Source organism: Phyllostomus discolor, chromosome 1 (genome assembly GCF_004126475.2).
Source record: "Phyllostomus discolor isolate MPI-MPIP mPhyDis1 chromosome 1, mPhyDis1.pri.v3, whole genome shotgun sequence".
In the NCBI taxonomy this organism is placed as follows: Eukaryota; Metazoa; Chordata; class Mammalia; order Chiroptera; family Phyllostomidae; genus Phyllostomus; species Phyllostomus discolor.
The window spans coordinates 655,634-674,598 of NC_040903.2; the positions used below are offsets into that span (position 1 = coordinate 655,634).

The following is an 18,965-nucleotide window of genomic DNA, read 5'->3' on the forward strand; positions in this document are numbered from 1 at the left end:
GAGCGGCTCACGGTGTAGAATTCACGGCCTGAGATGTTCTTACTGCTGAGCCAGAGGCTGAAAACAAAGGCACCGCACCCTGGACGCAGAGAGGGAGCGGGGACAGCAGGCAGGCAGGCCCAGGAGGCGGGGGTGGAGATGGGGGTGAGCTACTGGATTGGAAACCAGAGAACGGGAGTGTGTGTGTCCAGGGACCACAGGGCTGGCGCCTCGGAAGGAGTGCGCGCCCCACCTGCCCGGGCACACGGGTGCCGACCCAGGCCCAGTGTCGTCCGGGCCGCGGAGCCAGGACGTGGCTGGCCAGCACGCTGCGCACTCCCGGTGAAACGGACGGTCCCCTGAGACGGTGTAAAGGACCAAATAACAGGAAGAGCCTTGAGAACGCTCTGCCCACTCTGCAGAGAAGTGGCGGTGGTGACCGCCATCGGGGATGGGGATGCCCTTCCTGCCTGCAGGACACCAGGGCAGAGCCCAGCGGTGGGAGGTCATCCCAGCTCAGGAGGGGGCCAGGTCAGTGGCCAGGGAGAGGAAGGGGAGAGGCCGTGCCCCCTGCTCGCTGCCTGAGGGCTAAGGGTGGGTGGAGGGAGGAGGCCACTTGCCCGAGACCCTCTTCGTGCAAACAGAACCCCGGTGTGGGGTCAGAGTGAGAGGCGGGAGGGGGGGGGGGCCACAGTGAGGAAGGGATCACCCAGGGGCAGCTGCCCGGCCAGGCCCGCTGAGCCCCGCCCCTGCCCCTGGCGGTCCCCTCAGCCCCCGCAGAGGGAGGGATAGGAGGCAGGGACTTGGCGGAGCCTTCTAAGCTGTCCCTCCGTCACCCTGACCACCTTGGTGACGTCCCGGGCTCCGCCCTGTTTGCTGGAGCGGCTGCGGGCTCCCTCTCGCAGCCCAGGGGTCAGGGCGAGACGCCCTTTTGCTCGTTCTTTGCCTGCCCCGTCTTCTCCTTGGGCTGGTCCCTTCTTCCTTCCCCCGGGTCGGGACTCAGCGCCTCCACCTCCCCAGGGGCCCGGTGGAGGCTCTGGAGGAGCAGGCGACACTGTCGGGGGCTGCCACAACCCCCAAGGCCCCTGTCCCATCAGGACCTGCTGCTTCCCACGTCACAGTGAAACCGAGTCACGGCATCACCATGTCAGGACAAGGGCCTGCTGAGGACAGGAGGCAGCTCCCTGCCCGGGGCGCCCCGGACCTCACTTCCCACCTGCGGTCCTTCCACGAGGCCCCGGTGCCCCCCAGCAGCCCAGGACAGGCCCAGGCGGCAGCAACTCCAAACTCCCCGTGGCCGAGAGCAGCCCCAGGACAGGGACCTGCAGGCTTCGCCCCCCCCCCCCCCAGCCCCCCAGAAACCCCCAAGGAGCGGCAAGGCACCGCCGTGCACCCCTGCCCACCCCCCTCAGCGCCCCCGATTCTCTGATATGGACGGGAAACCACAGAGGCCACTTCCGCTCCGCAGTGGACGGCCCGACCGGGCGCTGCGGGATTTTACCCTCCAGCTCAGGCCTGGCCTCCAGGGCCACCGGGACGGTGCGAGTGGAGGGCCCCACGGGGCCGGACCAGGGCCGAGGGGCGCAGGGGCTGGGCCTCAGGAAGGCCGGTCTGGAAGCCACCACGGCCCTCGTTGCCTGCCTCTGACCTGCAGCCCCACCCTGTTAACGCCGGGACCACCGGGGGTGACCGCCCCCTCGTCTCAGGCAAGGAGAGAAAATCCGGAAAATCCCTCCACAGATTCCAAACGCTTCCTTCTCAACCACAAACTCTTCCTGGTCCCCAAGTTCCCGGGTCAGCATCTTCAGTGCAGACTCGGGGGGAGCCACGGCCGCGCCCCCGCTGCACCCCGGCCCACGTCCCACCTGGAGGTGACACCCAGGCCACGGTCACGCGTGTGAAGCAGAGTTTTTATTGAAGTTGTACCAGGGGCTGCCAGGACCACCGCTGTCCTCGGCCACAGAGCACGCGGCCGCTCCACACCGCAGGGCCCAGGCCCAGGGCAGAGCTGGGGGTCCACACACTCAAGACAAAGACGTCCTGGGGGGGGGGGGGACGGGGTCTCGCAGCCGAGCACCGCACGGCACCGTGCGCCCGCCACCGCAGGCCTTTCAGAAGGAGCCAGCGCACCCCGGGGTCTCCCGGGCAACAGGGTGCCCTGGGAGAGTTCGCTTCCAACCAGAGACGCTTTCCCCAGAACGGTAGAAACCACGGAGATACAAAACACCTTCAGGAAACAGTCAAAACACCACGTAGCCGGGTCCAGTCCGCACCCCGAATGGAGCAGACGGCGGTGGCCCCGCCCCCGCGGGTCAGTTGTTCTCGATCTGCTCCAGGTCCAGCGCCCCGGGGTCCAGCGGCAGGACGCCCTCCTCCCCGGCGCTGCCCCAGGCGCTCGGGTCCCCGCCACCCCTGCCCTCGCTGGCCACCGGCTCCCGAGGGCCACAGGGGCTGGGGCCTGGGGTGGCGAGGCCGTGTGGCTCCTGTGGCTCCCGTGGGCATGACACGGCCGTCTCCGCTCTGGGGCCGTCGTCATCCTCCCCGTCGCCATCGAGGGAGCCAAGGCTTCTGGAGTTCTTCAGTGTCTGCAACGGGAAAGACAGGCGCCTGAGGTCCCCCCAGGAGGGAGGCCCCACCGGCCCAACAGAGGCCCCCAGCCACACCGAGCGCCCCTGCTCCCCTGGGCCTCAGACCCAGGCCCCGCCTCGGGCGGCCACCTCCAGCGCTGCGTCCACGGCCCCGGCCCTCACCGGGCCACTGGCGAGGCGCCCGGGGGAGACCGGGTCTGGCCCCACCCAGGATGACGCCCCAGACTGTGGGCCCCTCAAGCAGCAGGGACGCCCAGGGACTCGGGTGTGGAGCTGTGGCCACAGGGTGCTCACACGCAGGAGGGGCCCGGCGCAGCCCCCACCCACAGGCACACGAACACGGAATATCTGTTGCAAAATCAAAGGTCAAGACTTTGGGTTCTGAACTGCAGAAGGTGTGTCCAGTGCTGTGACAGAGGTCAGTCCGTGGAGACGCAGGTGAGAGCACCACCCAGCCTGCACCCCGAGGCCAAGGTGACCGGGAGACTCCCAGCGAAACCAAGAAAGCTCCGAGGAGCCACCTGGGTGCGTGCCCTCGACGCCCAGGGGCTGGCAGGCCACGGCGCCTGCCCACCTGCCCAGGTATCTGGCTTCCTCCTGCCCGAGGCCCACCCAGCAGGGTCCTGGCCCTAGCACCGGTGCTGGACAGAGTGGACCGGCCAGGCGGCAGCGATCTCCAAGGCCAGGGCTGAGCGGGAGCCCAGTGGGGCCTCCAGCTGCCCGCAAGCGCCTGCCCCGCCCTGTGCACGTGTGGGCGGGGCCTTGGGGGGCAGAGTCTCGGGGGGCACAGACGCGGGTGAACACTGGCGAAGAGCAGCTTCCCGGGGTGGCCTGGCGAGCAGACAGCCCCCCTCGGCCAGTGGACACGAGCAGGCTGGCCGAGGCGCAGATGGGGCCCGGGGAGGCCACACCGGCATGGCTGACCTGGCCCCGGGGCCAGACCCACGCAGGGCTGCGGTCGCCCGCCTGCTGCGCCGAGGCCGCTCCACACACGGGCTGGGCCCGCGCGCCCATCGGCCTGGACGGTCCGTCCCCAGCCCCGTGGGGGCCTGTCCTCTCCAAGTCCCTCCCTCCGGGCGTGCAAATGCCGCTCTCAGGGGCCTCAGCAAAAGCGAAACCACCTCAGAGAGCGTTTGCTGCTCTCCTGTCACAGACCGGCCCCCCGTGTCACCTCCCCACGGGGAGCCCCCAGTCCCAGTGGGGTGCCGAGTCCCTGGGGGGACGGGACACTGGGGTCCACGAGTGCCCAGACACACCCTGCACGGCCTCTCTGCCCCCACCCTCCGCGGTCCCCGGGCCTGTGAGCCGGACTCTGCGGGAACGGGCAGCGCTGGGCCCGAGCACCCGAGCGTCCCAGCTGGTCTGCAGCCCAGGGTCCCCGACACCTGCCCTCCCCGAGGGGCCCGAGGAGCAAGGGGCGGAGAACGCGGTGCGGGGCCGCGGGGAAGCGTGGGGTCGGAGCGGAGCAGGTGCAGCCCCAACACCCTGGCCCAGCTCCCCGCCCCCAGACTCTCCCACCCGAAGGAGGCCCATCCAGGTCCCCACTCCTGGGGTGGGGGGGGGCCTGGGTGGTGCTGAGGCTGCGGTCCGACCGCGCCCCCAGGCTGCCCCTCCCGTGTGGGCAGTGAGGGCCTGGCCGCACGCCGGCCCGCCCCCCCCAGAGCCGCCCCGGGAAGCGGGGGCTCCAGCAGGGCGGCCACCCGGGCACGGGGGGGGGGTGGGGGGGGGGCCTCACCCGCGTCATCTTCAGAAAGTCCAAGGACGGGCGCGGCCACCGGGGGTCCTCGTCCCGCCGGCGCTTCAGCCGGCTCTTCCCGCCGACGAGCACGCAGGGCTGCGAGCGGCTCCGCGGCAGGCCCACGCGCCAGCCCCGCTCGGGCGACGAGTCCGCGTGGGCCAGGTGCTCCTGCGACAGGGACAGACGGCGGCACCAGGGCGGGCCTGGCCCAGCCCCGCTGCGGTCCAGGACGCCGCTGCTGGCCGAGGCCGGCCGGGGCCCAGGCGGTGGTGAGCTGGGACCGGCCGCAGGGCAGGCGCCCCCCGGCAGGCAGGAGCTCCCGCCGCTGTGGCACCGCCGCTTGGAGACGGCGGTCCAGACCCTGGAGCCGCCGGGGCGCCACGGGGACCGGCACCGGGCCCGCTCGTCCGGCTCCGACAGGGAGCGGCAGTGGCGCTTGCTGGGCGGGGCCGAGGGCGGCCCGGAGCTCTCCCTGAGGTCCCCCACACTGACTGTGCCCTGGCCCACGCTCACGCCGCAGGGGCCCAGCAGGTAGGGGAGCGTGGGGCCCGCAGGGGCCTGGCTTCTGCTGGGCAGTCCTCCACTCAGGGCCTTCCAGGGGCTCCCGTCTTCTAAGGAAAAAGAAAGGAGAGACACAGGTGAGCAAGAGGCACCCGCCACCCCCGGGGTGGAGCCACTCTGTCACCCAACATAAAGCCGTGGAGCCACTCTGTCACCCAACATAAAGCCGGGGCCGTGTGGCCCTGAGGTGCAGGTGCTGCGGTCACCAGAGCCCCGCCGCGGGCTCACCTGTAGTCAGGGCCAGCCCCAGCTGCCTGCCCTGGGCAGCTCCGCCCTGGTGCTGCCCACCCTCCTCCCAGGGCGCAGAGAGGACAGCCAGGCAGAAGCCGTGGGCCGTGGGCCACGCCAGGAGCCTGAGGGGCTGTGGGCGGGGACAGCCCCCACCCCTGAGGGAAGACAAGGCGGCAAGGGCCAGGCTCTGGCCACGCCTCCTGCTCCCACCCGGCCACTTGGCTGTGTCTGCTACGACACGCCCCCCCCCCAGCCCTCTGGTGCCCACAGCCGTGGTGACCACGTGGGGCGGGACTCAGCCCGGCTCCCGCCACCTGGAAGTCACAGGACTGACACTCCACTGTGACCGAGGACCGGCCAAGGCCCCTGAGGAGCTCCTACACTCACACACTCAGCACTCACACCCACAGCCACGGACACACTTGTTCACGCATGCACACTCACGCGCACACTCCCCCACAGGCATCCTCGTGCCCACTCTCGCCCACTCCCACACTCACACTCAGGCCGCTGGGCCCCCATCCCTGTTCAGACCACAGGACACCTGCGTGCGGGCCCCGCCCTGGAGGGACGGGAAGTCAGTGGACCCACGCACTCCAGGGTGCGACTGCACCCCCCCCCAGAGCTGCAGGGTGTGCACCGCTGCCCTGCCCTGCCCTGCCCCCAGCGGCTGTGGGATCCAGGGGCAGACCTTTTGGGTAGGGGCGAGCCACCCCCGCGCCACCCACGCCCGCCCAAGGCACAGGTGCTCCAGCTGGCCCCTCCCTGCCAGTCGGGACCTATTCCCGGGCCGGGCACCGTCCGGCTCCCCTGCGGCAGCCCTGAGCACACGGCTGGTCGGGGCCTGTGGACACTCACCGCGGGTCTCGAAAGGCGTCGAGGGGCCGCTGCTGCTGCTGCGTTTCTCGGCAGAACGCTGGACGCGACAGGAAAGAGAGGCGTCCCGTGAGGCTCCGGCAACGGCACGAACCGCAGCCGAGGTCCCAACTGCAGCTCGGCCGTGATGCCTCTGTCCCCGGCACCGTCTCTCTCGGTGACAATACAGAGGCTCCACTCCCAGACCCACGTCACTCCCGAGTGCAGCCCTCAGTGCGGCCCGGTGTGCGTCAGCGCTGCGGGCGGGCGCCCGGCCGGCACCACGCAGCCCCACGGCGGCCCTGCCTCTCTCTCCGCCCCGCCCCCCGGGCTCCACGCCCCGCGGCTGCCCCGCCACGGCTGTCTGCACTCCCCCCCCTTCCCCTCTTCACCCGCCCCGTGAGCCCCACGGGTCCGCACAAACCTCACGGCTGAGCTCCGCTTCCGCGAGCCCTCCCCACCGGACGTCCCGAGCCCGGCTCCCCGGGCAGCCCTGATCCGGAGCTGCGGGTACAGGCCCCGAGGCAGCCCGGCCTCCCGCCCCAGGGGACGGAGAACCAGCATCTGACCGGTGGACCCCAGTCGTCTGCTGTCCCGACGGGCCACACGCCCGGCACGCAGGCCCAGGGCCCACAGCCCCCTATGACCACCTTAACAAGCAGCAGCCACAGAGCAGAGTCTGGGGTGCAGAGCCAGCAGGCCCTGAGCACCCTGTCTTGGGGAGAGCACGGGGTCTGGGTGCTCGGCCTCGGCAGGGTGGGGTCCTGACACTCACGCTGAAGCGACCCTAGACCACGGCCCCAAGGACGTGAACTTCCGACCCGGCAGCACCAACCGAAGGTGTCAGGCCAAGGCCAAGGCCGCTGGGTGGGGGGAGGGGCTGGTCGCCGGAGTGCACTCAGGGCTGCACACCTCGGGGTGTAGCTCGGACTTCCGCACACAGTCGGGTTGTTGACGATGCTGAACACCCACCACCAGGATGCTGACGGGCCCTGGGGCCGCGTGTCCCCACCGCCCCCGCCCCGGGCCCCCGAGGCCTGCGGCTCACCGGGCCGGCATCGCAGCTCCTGTGGGTGAGGTCGTCCAGGCTCTGGCTCTGCAGCTTCTCAGTGATGAGCGTGACCATGGTCAGGGCGGCCGCGTCCGCACCAACGGGCTCGGGGGCTCCGGGACATGGGGCTCAGCCGGTCCGGGCCGCCGCGGGCCGGGCGCTAGCCCTCCCGGCCGCACCACCACTGTGCAGGCGAGCGGTCCATCTCCGAGGCCTCCTGCAGCTCCGGCCTGGGCACTGGTAAAGAGACATCACCGCTGTGACCCGGCGCAGAACCGCCCGGGCAACGCACCCGCGCCACGCGGAGCACCTGCTCCGTGGTGAGGCACCTGTCACACCTCCGCCGGCACACACCCAGGCCGGCTCTGCGCTGGGGGGTGAGCACCAGCAGCGCCGGCGGAAGGACGGTGGGCTACACACGCCCCGAGCACCAGCCGCTCCCGAAGCCCAGCTGCAGCAACGAGGGAGGCCGAGGCCCAGCGACCAGAAGTCCGAGGTCACCGCGAGCACAGGCCCCCGGGGCCCGGGGAAAGGTGGGCACCAGCCTCCCCTGGCTTCTGCAGCGCCCCAGGCTCCCCAGACCACTGTCCCTGCGCCTGCACCCAGACCCCTCCCTGCACAGACACCCATCGTCTCGGATCGGGACCCACCCGGCTCCAGCACGAACGCGTCTCAGCCCATTCCCTCTGCGGCGACCCCGCCTCCGAGGCCGCGCTGTGAGGCGCTGGGGTTAGGGCCCACCGGAGCGGTTTTCAGGGGGCACGCTGCGGCCTGTAGCAAGCCGTGTGCGGTTTACGACGCGGCGACGCCCGCAGTCCCGACACCAACGGTGCGGCGTCCGGGGCCGGGGCCGGGCAGCCGCAGCCCCTCTCCCGCGGGCTCTGTGCTCGGGCGTGGTGTCGGCATTCGCCAGCGGCACGCAGAGCTGCCCGCTGGCTGGGGCCCCCCACGCAGACCTACGGGCTCCGCGGCCTCCGACCTGTCCGCACCGACGCCCCCACCTCCAAGGCCCCCGATGGCCGCGTGCACGCTGACATCACGTCACCGTGACACTGCTACGTCACTGCTACGTCACCGCCGCGTGTTCCCGGCTGAGCCACACGGGGGCGCCGGTTCCCCAAGTCAGTAATGCCCTCTTTCTCATGAGCAAACTTTCTTCCCAATAGAAATGTTTCCCCTGAATCCAGCAAGTTCCCCAAATTATGGAACTTAACCAGCAGCCTCACTGGTACAGCTCAGTGGTTGGGCGTTGTCCCGCCAAGCAAAGGGTCGCCAGTTCGGTCCCCAGTCAGGACTCATGCCTGGGTTGCAGGTTCAGTCCCCCGTTGGGATGTATCCAACAGGCGACCATTCGACGTTTCTCTCCCTCTCTTTCTCCCTCCCTTTCTCTCTCTCTAAAAAGTTAAATAATTTTTTAAAATTTGGGACTTCTGGTCAAGATGGCAGTGTATGCAGACATGACTCGCCTCCTCGCATGACCACACCAAAATGACAACTAAAATGCAGAACAGCTGTCACTCAGAACCACCGGAAGTCAGGCTGAATGGAAGTCTGGCAACGACGGAATCGAACCACGTCCATCAGACTGGTGGGAGGGGCGCAGATGTGGCACGGGCTGGTCTCACACCCACGTGTGGTGGATAAAAACTCGGGAGGGATATCTCAGGAGCGAGGAATCCCAGCCCCCCACCAGGCCTCCCAGCCCAGGGTTCCACTTCCAGGAAGGTAAGACCCCACAACTTCTGGCTGTAGACACCTGCGGGGACTGAGGCTGTGGAAGAAAGCCCCAAGCAGTTTCTCCTCAAGAACCCACACACGGACCCCCCTACTCAGCCTCAGTCCCTCTGAGCTCCAGCGCCGGGGTAGCAGTCTGAAAGACACCAGTGGCATAGAGGGAGAAACCGAGGCATCTGGCACCAAGGCGGGCAGAGGCCATTGTCCCTTTTCTACACCCTGCCCCTACAGAGCTCCAGAGCCAGCAAGCTGCTGCCACGTCTGAGACTCCATCAACCTGGCTGACACTGTATGACCCACCTGGGAGACCCCCCGAGACTCTACCCCAACCAGGATAGGGGCCTGCCCACGCTCCTTTCTTCCCTGTGGAAGGCTGGTCTTGGCTCATACTTCACGGCTTCCTACATCTTCTCAAACAAGCAACAGCTGGCCCCAGCGAGTCCATGCCAGGCACTAGCAGCAGCTGGCCTAGAGTCACAGCTTGGCTCTGCCTGGGAATCTCCAGGCCCAGCACAAGTAGCAGGCATCTCAGATTGCTTTATAGCTCAGGCAGGGTGGCCCCGGGCAAAACACAAGTGGGGACTGACCCTGGCCTGTTTTTAACAACATTAAAATGAAAAGAGAACCAACTATATGGGAAAACACATTTGCCAATGATACCTCAGCGAAGGGTTTGAGCTCCAAAGTAAAGAACTCACAAACTCCACTCCACCAAAAAAAAAAAAAAAGGGGGACAAAGGACCTAAACAGACACTGCTCCAAGGAGGACATACAGGGGGCCCAGAGACACATGAAAGGATGCTGAGCATCACTAGCTATCAGAGAGATGCACATTAAAACCACAATGAGATACCACTTCACACTGGTCAGAATGGCCATCACAACCAAATCAACAAACACGTGTTGGAGACGTTGTGGAGAAAAGGGATCCCTAGTGCACTGCTGGTGGGACTGCAGACTGGTGCAACCACTATGGAAAACAGTGTGTAGTTTCCTCAGAAAACTACAAATGGATCTGCCTTTTGAACCTGCGATTCCACTGCTGGGACTCCATCCTAAGAACCCTGAAACACGAATCCAAAAGAACCTATGCACCCCAATGTTCATAGCAGCACAATTTACAATAGCCAAGTGCTGGAAGCAACCTAGATGCCCATCAGTAAATGAGTGGATCAAAAACTGTGGTGCATTCACACAATGGAATTCTATGCGGCAGAAAGAAAGAAGGCGCTCCTACCCTTGGTGACAGCCTGGATGGAGCTGGAGAGCATTGTGCTGAGTGAAATAAGCCAGTCAGTGAAAGACAAATACCACATGACCTCACCTTTAGCAGGAACATGATCAACAAAAGAAAAACGCAAACAAAATATAACCAGAGACATAGAAATTAAGAGCAATCTAACAACAGCCAGAGGGGAGGGGGAGGGGACAGTGGGGAGGAGGGTTTTCAGGAACTACTATAGAGGACACATGGATAAAACCAAGGGGGGGGGGGTGGAAGCAAGGGAGGGAGTGGGTTTGGCTGGGGTTGGGGGGCATGGTGGGGAGAAAATGCAGACAACTGTAACTGAACAACAATAAAGTAATTTATAAAAAAAAATTTTAAAAATAAAGTAATGATCTTCTTTAAAAAAAAAGGAAAGAAAAAGAAGATCAAAACTATGAACAATAAAATGGCAATAAATGCCTGGCTAGTATAGCTCAGTGGGTTCAGCGCTGTCCTGCAAACCGGAAGACCACCAGTTCAAATCCCAGTCAGGGCACATGCCTGGGTCAAGGGCCTGGTCCGCGGTTGGGGGTGCATGAGAGGCACCCATACATTGACGTTCCTCTCCCTCTCTTTTTCCCCACCCTTCCCCTTTCTCTAAAAATAAATCTTAAAAATGGCAATAAATGCATGTCTATCAACAATTGACTCTAAAACAAAACTACACACAAAGGAGAACAGAGACAGAACCGTGGCTGTGGAGAGCTTTTTGAGGGTTGCCAGATGGGAGGGGGCTGGGGGGAACGGGGGAGGGCTGGGGGGTTAGGAAGTACAAACAAGCAGATGCGGAACAGCCCCGGGGACGTCAAGTGCAGAAATGCAGCAGCCAAGAGCACATTCGCACGACCCACGGACGTGAACCGTGGTGGGGGCTGCCTGGGGGGCTGGAGGTGCAGGGGGGAGGGGGCCAAAGGGGGGGGATCAGGAAAACTGTAATAGCATAATCAGTAAAACATAATTTAAAAAAGAGAATAAAAAATAAAACTTGACAACTTCCATTTGGCTGAAGACATCAGGATACCCTTCAGCCCCTACTTTTGGACCCCCGCCTCTGTGCAGGTCGGGGTGCAGCTGTGCAGCAGGGTCCTGGGACTCTCCCTTGCCCTCATCTCCCGGCTTCCCGAGTGGGTGCCCTGGATGGATGGGTTGGCGGATGGGCAACACCCACGTCCCCTCTCCTTGGATGCCTGCCAGGCTTTCGGGGTCTCCTCCCTCCTGGTGTTGAAAAACGTACCCCAGGGCCTGGGGACAGGGCCTCCCCACCCTGGAAGCCCAGCTGTGGGGCCTCACCACTGCCAGGTCCTGTCCACCCCCCTTTCCCAGCCGGTTTCTGGGGCCATCGGCGGTCTGACCCGGGCCTCCTGGGCCTGCCCAGCCTCCGATCTCCGCCAGGTTCCTGTTGCTGCGGCTCCCCTCCCAGGGCTGCCCCAGATGCCCCCTGCCAGCGACGCAGGGACTTCTGCCCCCTGTGCTCAACCCCCAAGGCCCCGCCCCGCCTCCCCTCCGAACGCTCCAGGGAGGCCCCCTGAGGCCGTGCCCTTGCACGGGGCTGTTTGTCCACCATCTGTTCAGGCCTGCTCCGGTACCCTTGGTCTCCTCGGCTCCTCTGGAGGTCTCTGTGCCTGTCACCTCGGTTCTCCACGCCCACCGAGACAGAGGACCCACCGTCCACGCTGCCCACCGGCCCACACCACTCCTGCACCCCCACCAACAGGCGCTTGACGTGAGGGAGAAGCTGGCAATGAGCAGAATAAGTGAGGCTGTGCAGACTGCCGGGCTGGAGCCTCGGGCAGGGGGGTGCCTGGAGTGGCCGCTGCTCCCCACCCTGAGTCCCAGGCAGGGGCCTGGCCAGGCACTCAGCCCAGGCCCTTCACAAGCGATGGACCAGATGCCAAGTTTGAGTCTGGGCCCCAGACCAGCCACGCACGCCTGTCCACGCTGGCTTCTGCGGCATGGGGCAGGGGCAGGCCCCAAGTACCGGCTCAGTCTGCTGCGCCCAGACCTGGCCAGTGGCACAAGGTCCCCGGCATCTCCCAGGAACGGGCCGGTGTCCACCCACTTGCAGGCCCGAGGGCACCGGGTGCCGGGCTCTTCACAGCAGACGACAGTGGAGCCCCCCAGGTCCAAGGAGCATGGAGCTGAGCCCACCCCACGGCCCACACAGTGGCCCCGGCTCAAGGTCAAGGTCGGCGGAGCTTTCTTTCTGTCTAGTTTCCTCCCCAACAGCACTTGGCTGATACCCTACTGTCCGGCAGGACATCAGTCACTAACTGGCAACCTCGAGTGCCGGGGCTGAGCACAGGGCCGTAGACCCTTTGCCCCGCCTCCCACTAGAGGGTGGGGTTAGCAGCCCCCTAGATGTGCCAGAGCCCAGAGAGCCTCCCAGACTGCAGAGGAACACCTGCCGCGGCCACCTGGCTCTCCTCTGGGACACACTGAAGGCCCGCAGGCCGGGAGACTCGGTGGGGCAACCAGAGCACGGCGGTGGGAGCCCGGGTGGTCCGAGTCCTCGGCCCGGGTGCGAGGCACGGAGCGGGGATGCCTGAGAGGGATGCTCGGCCCAGCCCGCTCCACGCAGCCCACGCAAGACGCCCAGGCAAGCACTGGCAGCCACGGCGCCCCAAAACCCCGAACCCCTGAGACCACGGGCAGTGACTAATGACGCAGGTGGTCTTGAGACCCCAACTCCAGAGACAGGGTGCTGGTGGCCACGGCAACCATGGCAGCGACCCTTAGCAAGGCAGACGGAGTCCAAGGCCGTCTCTCCGCTGGGGCCAGCGGAGGCGGGCGAGAAGGGGCACGTGGCCACACAGGTGAAGGCTGCGCAGACCCCCACCGCCACCGGTTTTCATCCGGCAGGACCCAGGCGCCACTCGCTCTCCAACAGGACTTGAGTGGGTGCCCTGGGCAGTGGTCCCGAGGACAGCCTGGGGGGGGGATGCCCTGTATGGTGCCGCCCGCTGGCACTGCGGGTGGACCGCCTCCCGGACTGCTCGCGTCCCTCTGAGGGCTGCAGCACGAGGGCAGAATGGCCGGTCCCCACCCGCCAGCGCCTCGCTGACTCTGCAGCCCGCAAGCGCCAGGTCTGGACAGCAGGACGTTCGGTTTGAAAGTGCACAGAGACGCGGCCTGACGTGCAGCTCTGCGGGTCAGCGAGGCACAAAGGCACGTCTTAAAATGCGGGTTGTCGTGGCCACCGCTCTCCTGGTGCGAGCAGACATGCAATTTCACCGAGACAGAAAGGACGTCGGCGGGCTCCCACGGGCGGGACAGGAGACGCAGGTCCTGATTCCGGCTGGCCTGCTCCCTGGCTGGGCTCTCTGGGTCTGCGTCGTCTTGACTGCAAACAGGAAAGAACCCCCCGCTACAAGCCACAAGGAGTCAAACTAAACAAGATGCAAGAAAACGCCCGGGTTCCTGGCACACGTGTTTAAATTACAACCACGTATAACAGATGTTTAAAAAGTGTGAAAGTCAACTCTCCCTTAAAAAATACTGCTGCAGAAAAAGCTGAAAGGGTTTGTATTTAAAAATATTGGGTTTTTAAGCCCTGGCTGGCGTAGCTCAGTGGATTGAGCGCGGGCTGTGAACCAAAGTGTCCCAGGTTCGATTCCCAGTCAGGGTACATGCCTGGGTTGCAGGCCATAACTCCCAGCAACCCCACATTGATGTTTCTCTCTCTCTCTCTCTCTCTCTCTCTCTCTCTCTCTCGCCCCCTTTCCCTCCCTAAAATAAATAAAATCTTAGAAAAAAGAATATTGGGTTTTTCCCAGCCAGTGTGGCTCAGTGGATTGAGCACTGGCCTATGGACCAATTCCCAGTCAGGGCACAGGCCTGGGTTGTGGGCCAGGTCCCCAGTAGGAGGCGTGCGAGAGGCAACCACACATGGATGTTTCCTCTCCCTCTTTTTCTCTCTCTCTTCCACTCTTTAAAAATAAGTAAGTAAAATCTTTTTAAAAAGTAATTGATTTTTTAAAATTTTTTTCCCAAATGTTTGCCATGCACCTGTGAAAAATACCTAAGTGTCCCCCTGGTTCCTTCCTCCCCCAGTGAGAGCAAGGGAGTCTCCCTAGATGCCTGCTCTCCAGGCCCGAGGGTAACTGTCCCTGCGACGAGGAGCCGTCCCAGCGCAGCCACTCAAAAAGAAGACGAGAGTGACTCTGGCGTTTTCTCCGTTGCGTACGCCCACAGCAACAAGGGCTGTGCTCCCCTCCGTGGCCCCCCCATCCAGCCCAGATCAAATCGTGTCACAGGCGGGGCAGAACCATCATGATGGCTGCCCTGTGTGCAAGCCTCCAAGTGGCATCACACAGTGCGCCAGGGGGACAGGGCCCCAGGCCAGGCCCAGGCCATGCACAGGAAGGGGGCAGAGAGGGGCTGTCTACTGGGCCACGGGAGTGGACCAGGCCTGCCACGGCCACTGCCCACTGCCCACAGTGCAAAGAGGATTGGGAGAGGACGTGGGCCAGACCCAGAGTTCCTCCTGAGCAGGGAAATTCCTCGAAGACCAGAACTCCTGCACCAACTAACCCATTTTAAAGAAAAGCTGCTGTTTCTACACCATTTCAGTTTCAGAGTCGTACCCGAGAACTTCGAAACAACCAGGACAGAGTGTCCTTACATGCTCTACCTGTGGGAGCCGACCATCAGTGGGACAGGCTGCACCTCCCTGCGGGGACCTGCTGGGGCCCGGGTCACACCCAGTCACAGGGCGTGAGATGACGGCTGCTCTGTTTGAAGAAGCAGAATCTATAGACTCAAGTTCAATTCCTTCAATACCGTGAAACTGAAGCAGGCCCCTGCTGCCTAACCCGTCTTTAAAAAGTTCTCAGTGCTGATCGATCGTCGAAGAGTCGATGGGAGGGGTTTTCCGGCGCGTTTTGAAGTTGTGGGTCAAAGCAGAGGTGCCCCAGACAAAATGCACACCGTCCCGTCTAGATGTGCCGGCGCACGGAGAAGACGGGAAGAACAGGAGGGACCCAGCGCCGCGCGCCCGCCGCAGCCAGCGCCCCCCTCGGCCGCCCAAGCCCGAGACTTACGCCCTGCGCTGTGTGCAGCCGCCGTGCACAGGTCGCTGGGAGGGTCCGGCCTTCCACGTCGCCCGGGCCACCCTGGAAGCTCCCCTAACGCAGTGTGTCACCTCGGACTTCCTGCTCCTCTCGCTCCGAAAGGACCAGCGCACGAGCCGCGGGGACGACCGCAGCTCGGACAGGCGACACCCACGTTGGTTCAACAAGTGGCGGCGCGGCCCGGGCGCGGACCCTTACAGCCAGAGGGCGCGTGGAGGGAGTGGGGTCCTAGGGCGCACGTGCAGTCCCGGGGCGCGGGGGGCGCGGGGGTCCCGGGGCCGGTCCGCGGAGTCTCGCGGGAGGCAGGAGTCCCGGTCCCGGTCTCGAGCCCCGGGGCCCCGCGCCCTCAGCGACCCGGCCGCCGCGCTCTCGGGGTCCAGCGGCGAAAACGCTGGCACCGACCAGAGTGGCAGAGCATCAGGCCGCGCTGGCCGGGCGGTGAGCGCTGACAGCAGCCGGACAGTCCGGTGCAAGTTCACACGCGGTCCCGCGCCGGCGCGCGCGCGCACGTCCCCGAGGGGCGCGCACGCATAGGCGTGGGCGCGCCGGTCACCGCTCCGCCGGCCGACACCCGGCCGGTACCTCAGTGCGTTCGAGCAGCGGCGGCCACGGCCGGCCGGGCCAAGCGGCTGAATCGCCGGGCCCGCAGGCCGCGCTCTTCCCGCAACGCCCAACGCGCCTCAGCCGTGGAGGACCACACCGCGCGGCTCCGCCCCCTCGCGCCGCGCTCATTGGCCGCCCAGCCGCAGCCCCGCCCCTCAGCGCCTAGGGAGAGGCGGGGCTGCGTCCGGGTGGGCGGGGACTGAAAAGCCAGGGGCGGGCCAGCGCTGTGGGAAAGGCGGGGCTGCGTCTGTGTGGGCGGGAACTGATACGTCAGAGGCGGGCCGGCGCCGACAGAGCGCACGGGGCTGCGCCTCGGTGGGCAGGGCCTGAGACGCGAGGGGCGGTCCCCCCGCGCCATGGGAAGGGCGGGGCTGCGTCTGGGGCGGAGCCTGCGCGGCCGGGGCGGGGCTGTACCAGTGTAAACGCGGAGCCTACGGGGACGTGGGTGTTTTCTAGACACAACTTTCTCCGAAATCGCAACAGCGGACGGCGACTGCGACTCGGGGTGGCGGTAGGCCTCTGGACAAGGAAGACCGGTGGTCCCGCCGGCCACCTGGCCATTCCAGGGTATCCGCCTTGCAACACCGGGGTCCCCACTTTCCGGACAGAACCCGCGGTGCCGGTGACCGCAGTGTGACCTTGAGCAAGTCTCTTTAAGAGCCTGCTGTTGGCCATCAGCAACGCAACGGGACAAAAAGCAAAGACGAGTTATGAGGACTGGAAATACCAAACATGGTTCTCTACGATTAAGTACCAAGGGAAGATAGGGCCAACATGTGATAATAGGTTACGATGCGGCCCACGGCCCACACACAGCAGTGGGGGCTGTAGCTTTGCACCCGCGACAAACGGGGACGTTTGGGAAAGCACCGTTCTCGACAGTCAGGTTCCTGTGCGTGGATGTGAGGTTTCCAGACCTTTAGGGGGAAGGTCTCCTCGGAATGGAACGGCGAGAACGCCTCATTCCTGAACGGGAAGACAGCGCAGGCATGGCGGTCTCGCCGGCCACCTACACGTCCTCACGCCCTCTGCTCGCTTCCCCATAGGATTGTCACTGCTGAGTTTTGAGAATTCTTTATATATTTCAGGTGCAAGGCCTTTGTCCCTTTGTGCTTTGGGCGTCAAGTCTAAGACCCCTGCCTAACCCTAAACCCCAGTGATTTTCCCAGAAGTGAGATACTTTCACACTTGACATTGGAGTCTGGGGCCCATTTGAGGGTAACTGCTGGTGGAGGTGTGAGGTGGAGGCTGGGGTCCAGAACAGGGCCTGTGGACGCCTGATCACTGGGCATCAGGGGCCCCTGGGGGCTCTCCGCCACCATCACAGCTGCCGCCCCCGAGCACTAGTGAGCAAGTGGCATCCACGCTGTCCTTGACTTCTCAGAACCGGCCTGTGAGGTAGACACTTCCATCCCAGTTTCATCCACAGGGGCAGGAAGCCCTGTCACACAGCTGGAAGGGACTGAGCTGGGGCCGGGTGGCAGGTCTGCGTTCCTCGCCCTGCACAAAGAGCCCAACGTTGAGGCCAGGCGGCGTGCTCTGGGGCACCGTGCACTCGGCGTCCTTCCCAGAGGCCAGCCCTGAAGCCCCCGAGGGCCTGTATCTGGAGCCTTTGCTTCCCGCCCACCCACCCTGAGGGGGCATTTTCACATCAAGCTGTACATGCACCTTCTGAAGGCACTTTACTGCAGAAAGCAATGGTTCTTTCAAAAGCATGCAACAGTTCACGTCATTTTAAGCTGACGCTATGGGTTGGAGGTTTTTCCTCGGACACACCACGCAGGAATTAAGAGCTTCTCAGCTGGAGTCCCCTCGGGCTGACGTGCAAGGTGCAAGATCTTCCAGCTCGTGACCAACCGTGCAGTGACTCCCGGTCAAGGCAGGCTCCCGGACAAGCGCACGAAGAGGAGCAGCTGGAAGGTCAGGCCTCGCTGGCCCGGGGAGTCCAGCAGCTCTGGATGAAGAAGCAACACACTCTGGTGAGTGACTTCCCCCCTGGGGCCTCAGCCCCTCGGCTCCACGCTGCGGAGGCTGCCGTGCCAGGCGAGTGCACCCCTATCTGAAGTGTAAGTTTTACAGGGTGGCCTGAGTCCAGTGAAGGCCTGCACGTGGAAAGCAAAGAACACAGCAATGACAACAAAGAAAAGAACCTCAAAACAAACACCCCGATGATTCTAAAAGTTAACACGCAGCCCAGTGATCCAAAGGCACACTCCCCGCGCCCACCCGCCACGGGCACACGGCCAGCCCTGGCTCAGCGGAGACACTCACACGGTGCTTCCCAAGGCACTGGCGGTGGGCCCAGTCTGGTGACGTGACTTGACCCAGCAGGCCTTCCACGTTTGCCTGCGTGGAAAGAAGAACAAGGCGCTGTGAGCTCTGCGATCCTCGGAAGAGTCACCCACCTGGGTCCAGGAAGCCGGAAGTGCAGCCTTCGGGTCCAGGCTGTCGGCTCACCTGTGTGCTCACCGCCACGGTCCTGCCAAAAGGACAGAGGCGTCAGCGACCTGACGGCTGAGTTGCTGAGAAAGCGCACCTGGAGGTCAGGGTCCTGACGGGCCAGCGAGAACCCAGGATGGCCTCACGGTACCCGGGAGCAGGGAGTGGGGAGTGTGTGTGTGGGGGGTGGACAACCACCGCAACGGGCCAGCCACATCCCTCCGTCCACGGGGCACCAGGAAGAGGACACACCAAGGGGACCGAGACAGCTGTCAGCCGGGAGCTGTGAAGATTCATCGGGCTGGACGGACTCGATTCAGTCCCTACATGTCCCGGTCCGGCGGGCCAGGCTGAGACCAAGGACACCTCCGTCCTGTCCCGGCTGGCTGGGTGCTCGTAGCCCACACAGGAAATCCTGGATTACGTTAACGGCATTAAAAGGCAAGCACAGAAGCCTTGACGTTCGACTTCCTTGGGGCTCTGGAGCCTTCCAAGAATTGAAATGTGAAGGAAGAGCCAGCAGCCAGAGCAGATTCTTCCGGAACTCAAGTCAGACACCGTGCCCCTGAGCAAGGCCACCCCAGCTGCCCACCTCACTGACGGGAAAGCCCAGGTCCACCCCCCAGCCCCGACCCTGACCCCTCCTTCACCGGCTGCGGCCAGCCCAGGCACCTTGACCCGGTTTAGGGGCCCACACCCACCCTCCCCAGGCCTCCGGGTCTCACCCTCCTACCACATCAGCCCCAGGTCCAGACCCTCACACTGAGACTGGCCCTCCTCGGATGGACGGTCCTCAGCCTGGACACCTCGGAACAGAGAGACGCACCTGCTCTCTGCCCTCTGAGTGGAG

The 18,965-nt window shown here is 64.6% G+C and overlaps 1 protein-coding gene across 1 annotated transcript; it reads right to left on the reverse strand.

Moving 5' to 3' along the window:
• Positions 1–2,220: 2,220 nt before the first annotated feature.
• FAM53A (family with sequence similarity 53 member A) lies at positions 2,221–15,788 on the reverse strand. Its single transcript, XM_036017923.1, has 5 exons — positions 15,044–15,788; positions 7,001–7,233; positions 5,956–6,013; positions 4,303–4,916; positions 2,221–2,564 (listed from the first exon to the last, which is right to left on the reverse strand). Exons 2-5 carry the CDS (start codon positions 7,076–7,078, stop codon positions 2,292–2,294), a joined length of 1,023 nt encoding a protein of 340 aa, XP_035873816.1. The 5' UTR covers positions 7,079–7,233; positions 15,044–15,788; the 3' UTR covers positions 2,221–2,291.
• Positions 15,789–18,965: the final 3,177 nt, after the last annotated feature.

Excerpts from the sequence above, each read along its gene's own strand:
- FAM53A (XM_036017923.1), bottom strand. The coding sequence starts at position 7,078 with ATGGTCACGCTCATCACTGAGAAGCTGCAGAGCCAGAGCCTGGACGAC. Across the intron at positions 6,014-7,000 it reads GGAGCTGCGATGCCGGCCCG|CGTTCTGCCGAGAAACGCAG; the intron begins GTGAGCCGCAGG and ends TGTCGCGTCCAG. Across the intron at positions 2,565-4,302 it reads ACTTTCTGAAGATGACGCGG|ACACTGAAGAACTCCAGAAG; the intron begins GTGAGGCCCCCC and ends TTCCCGTTGCAG.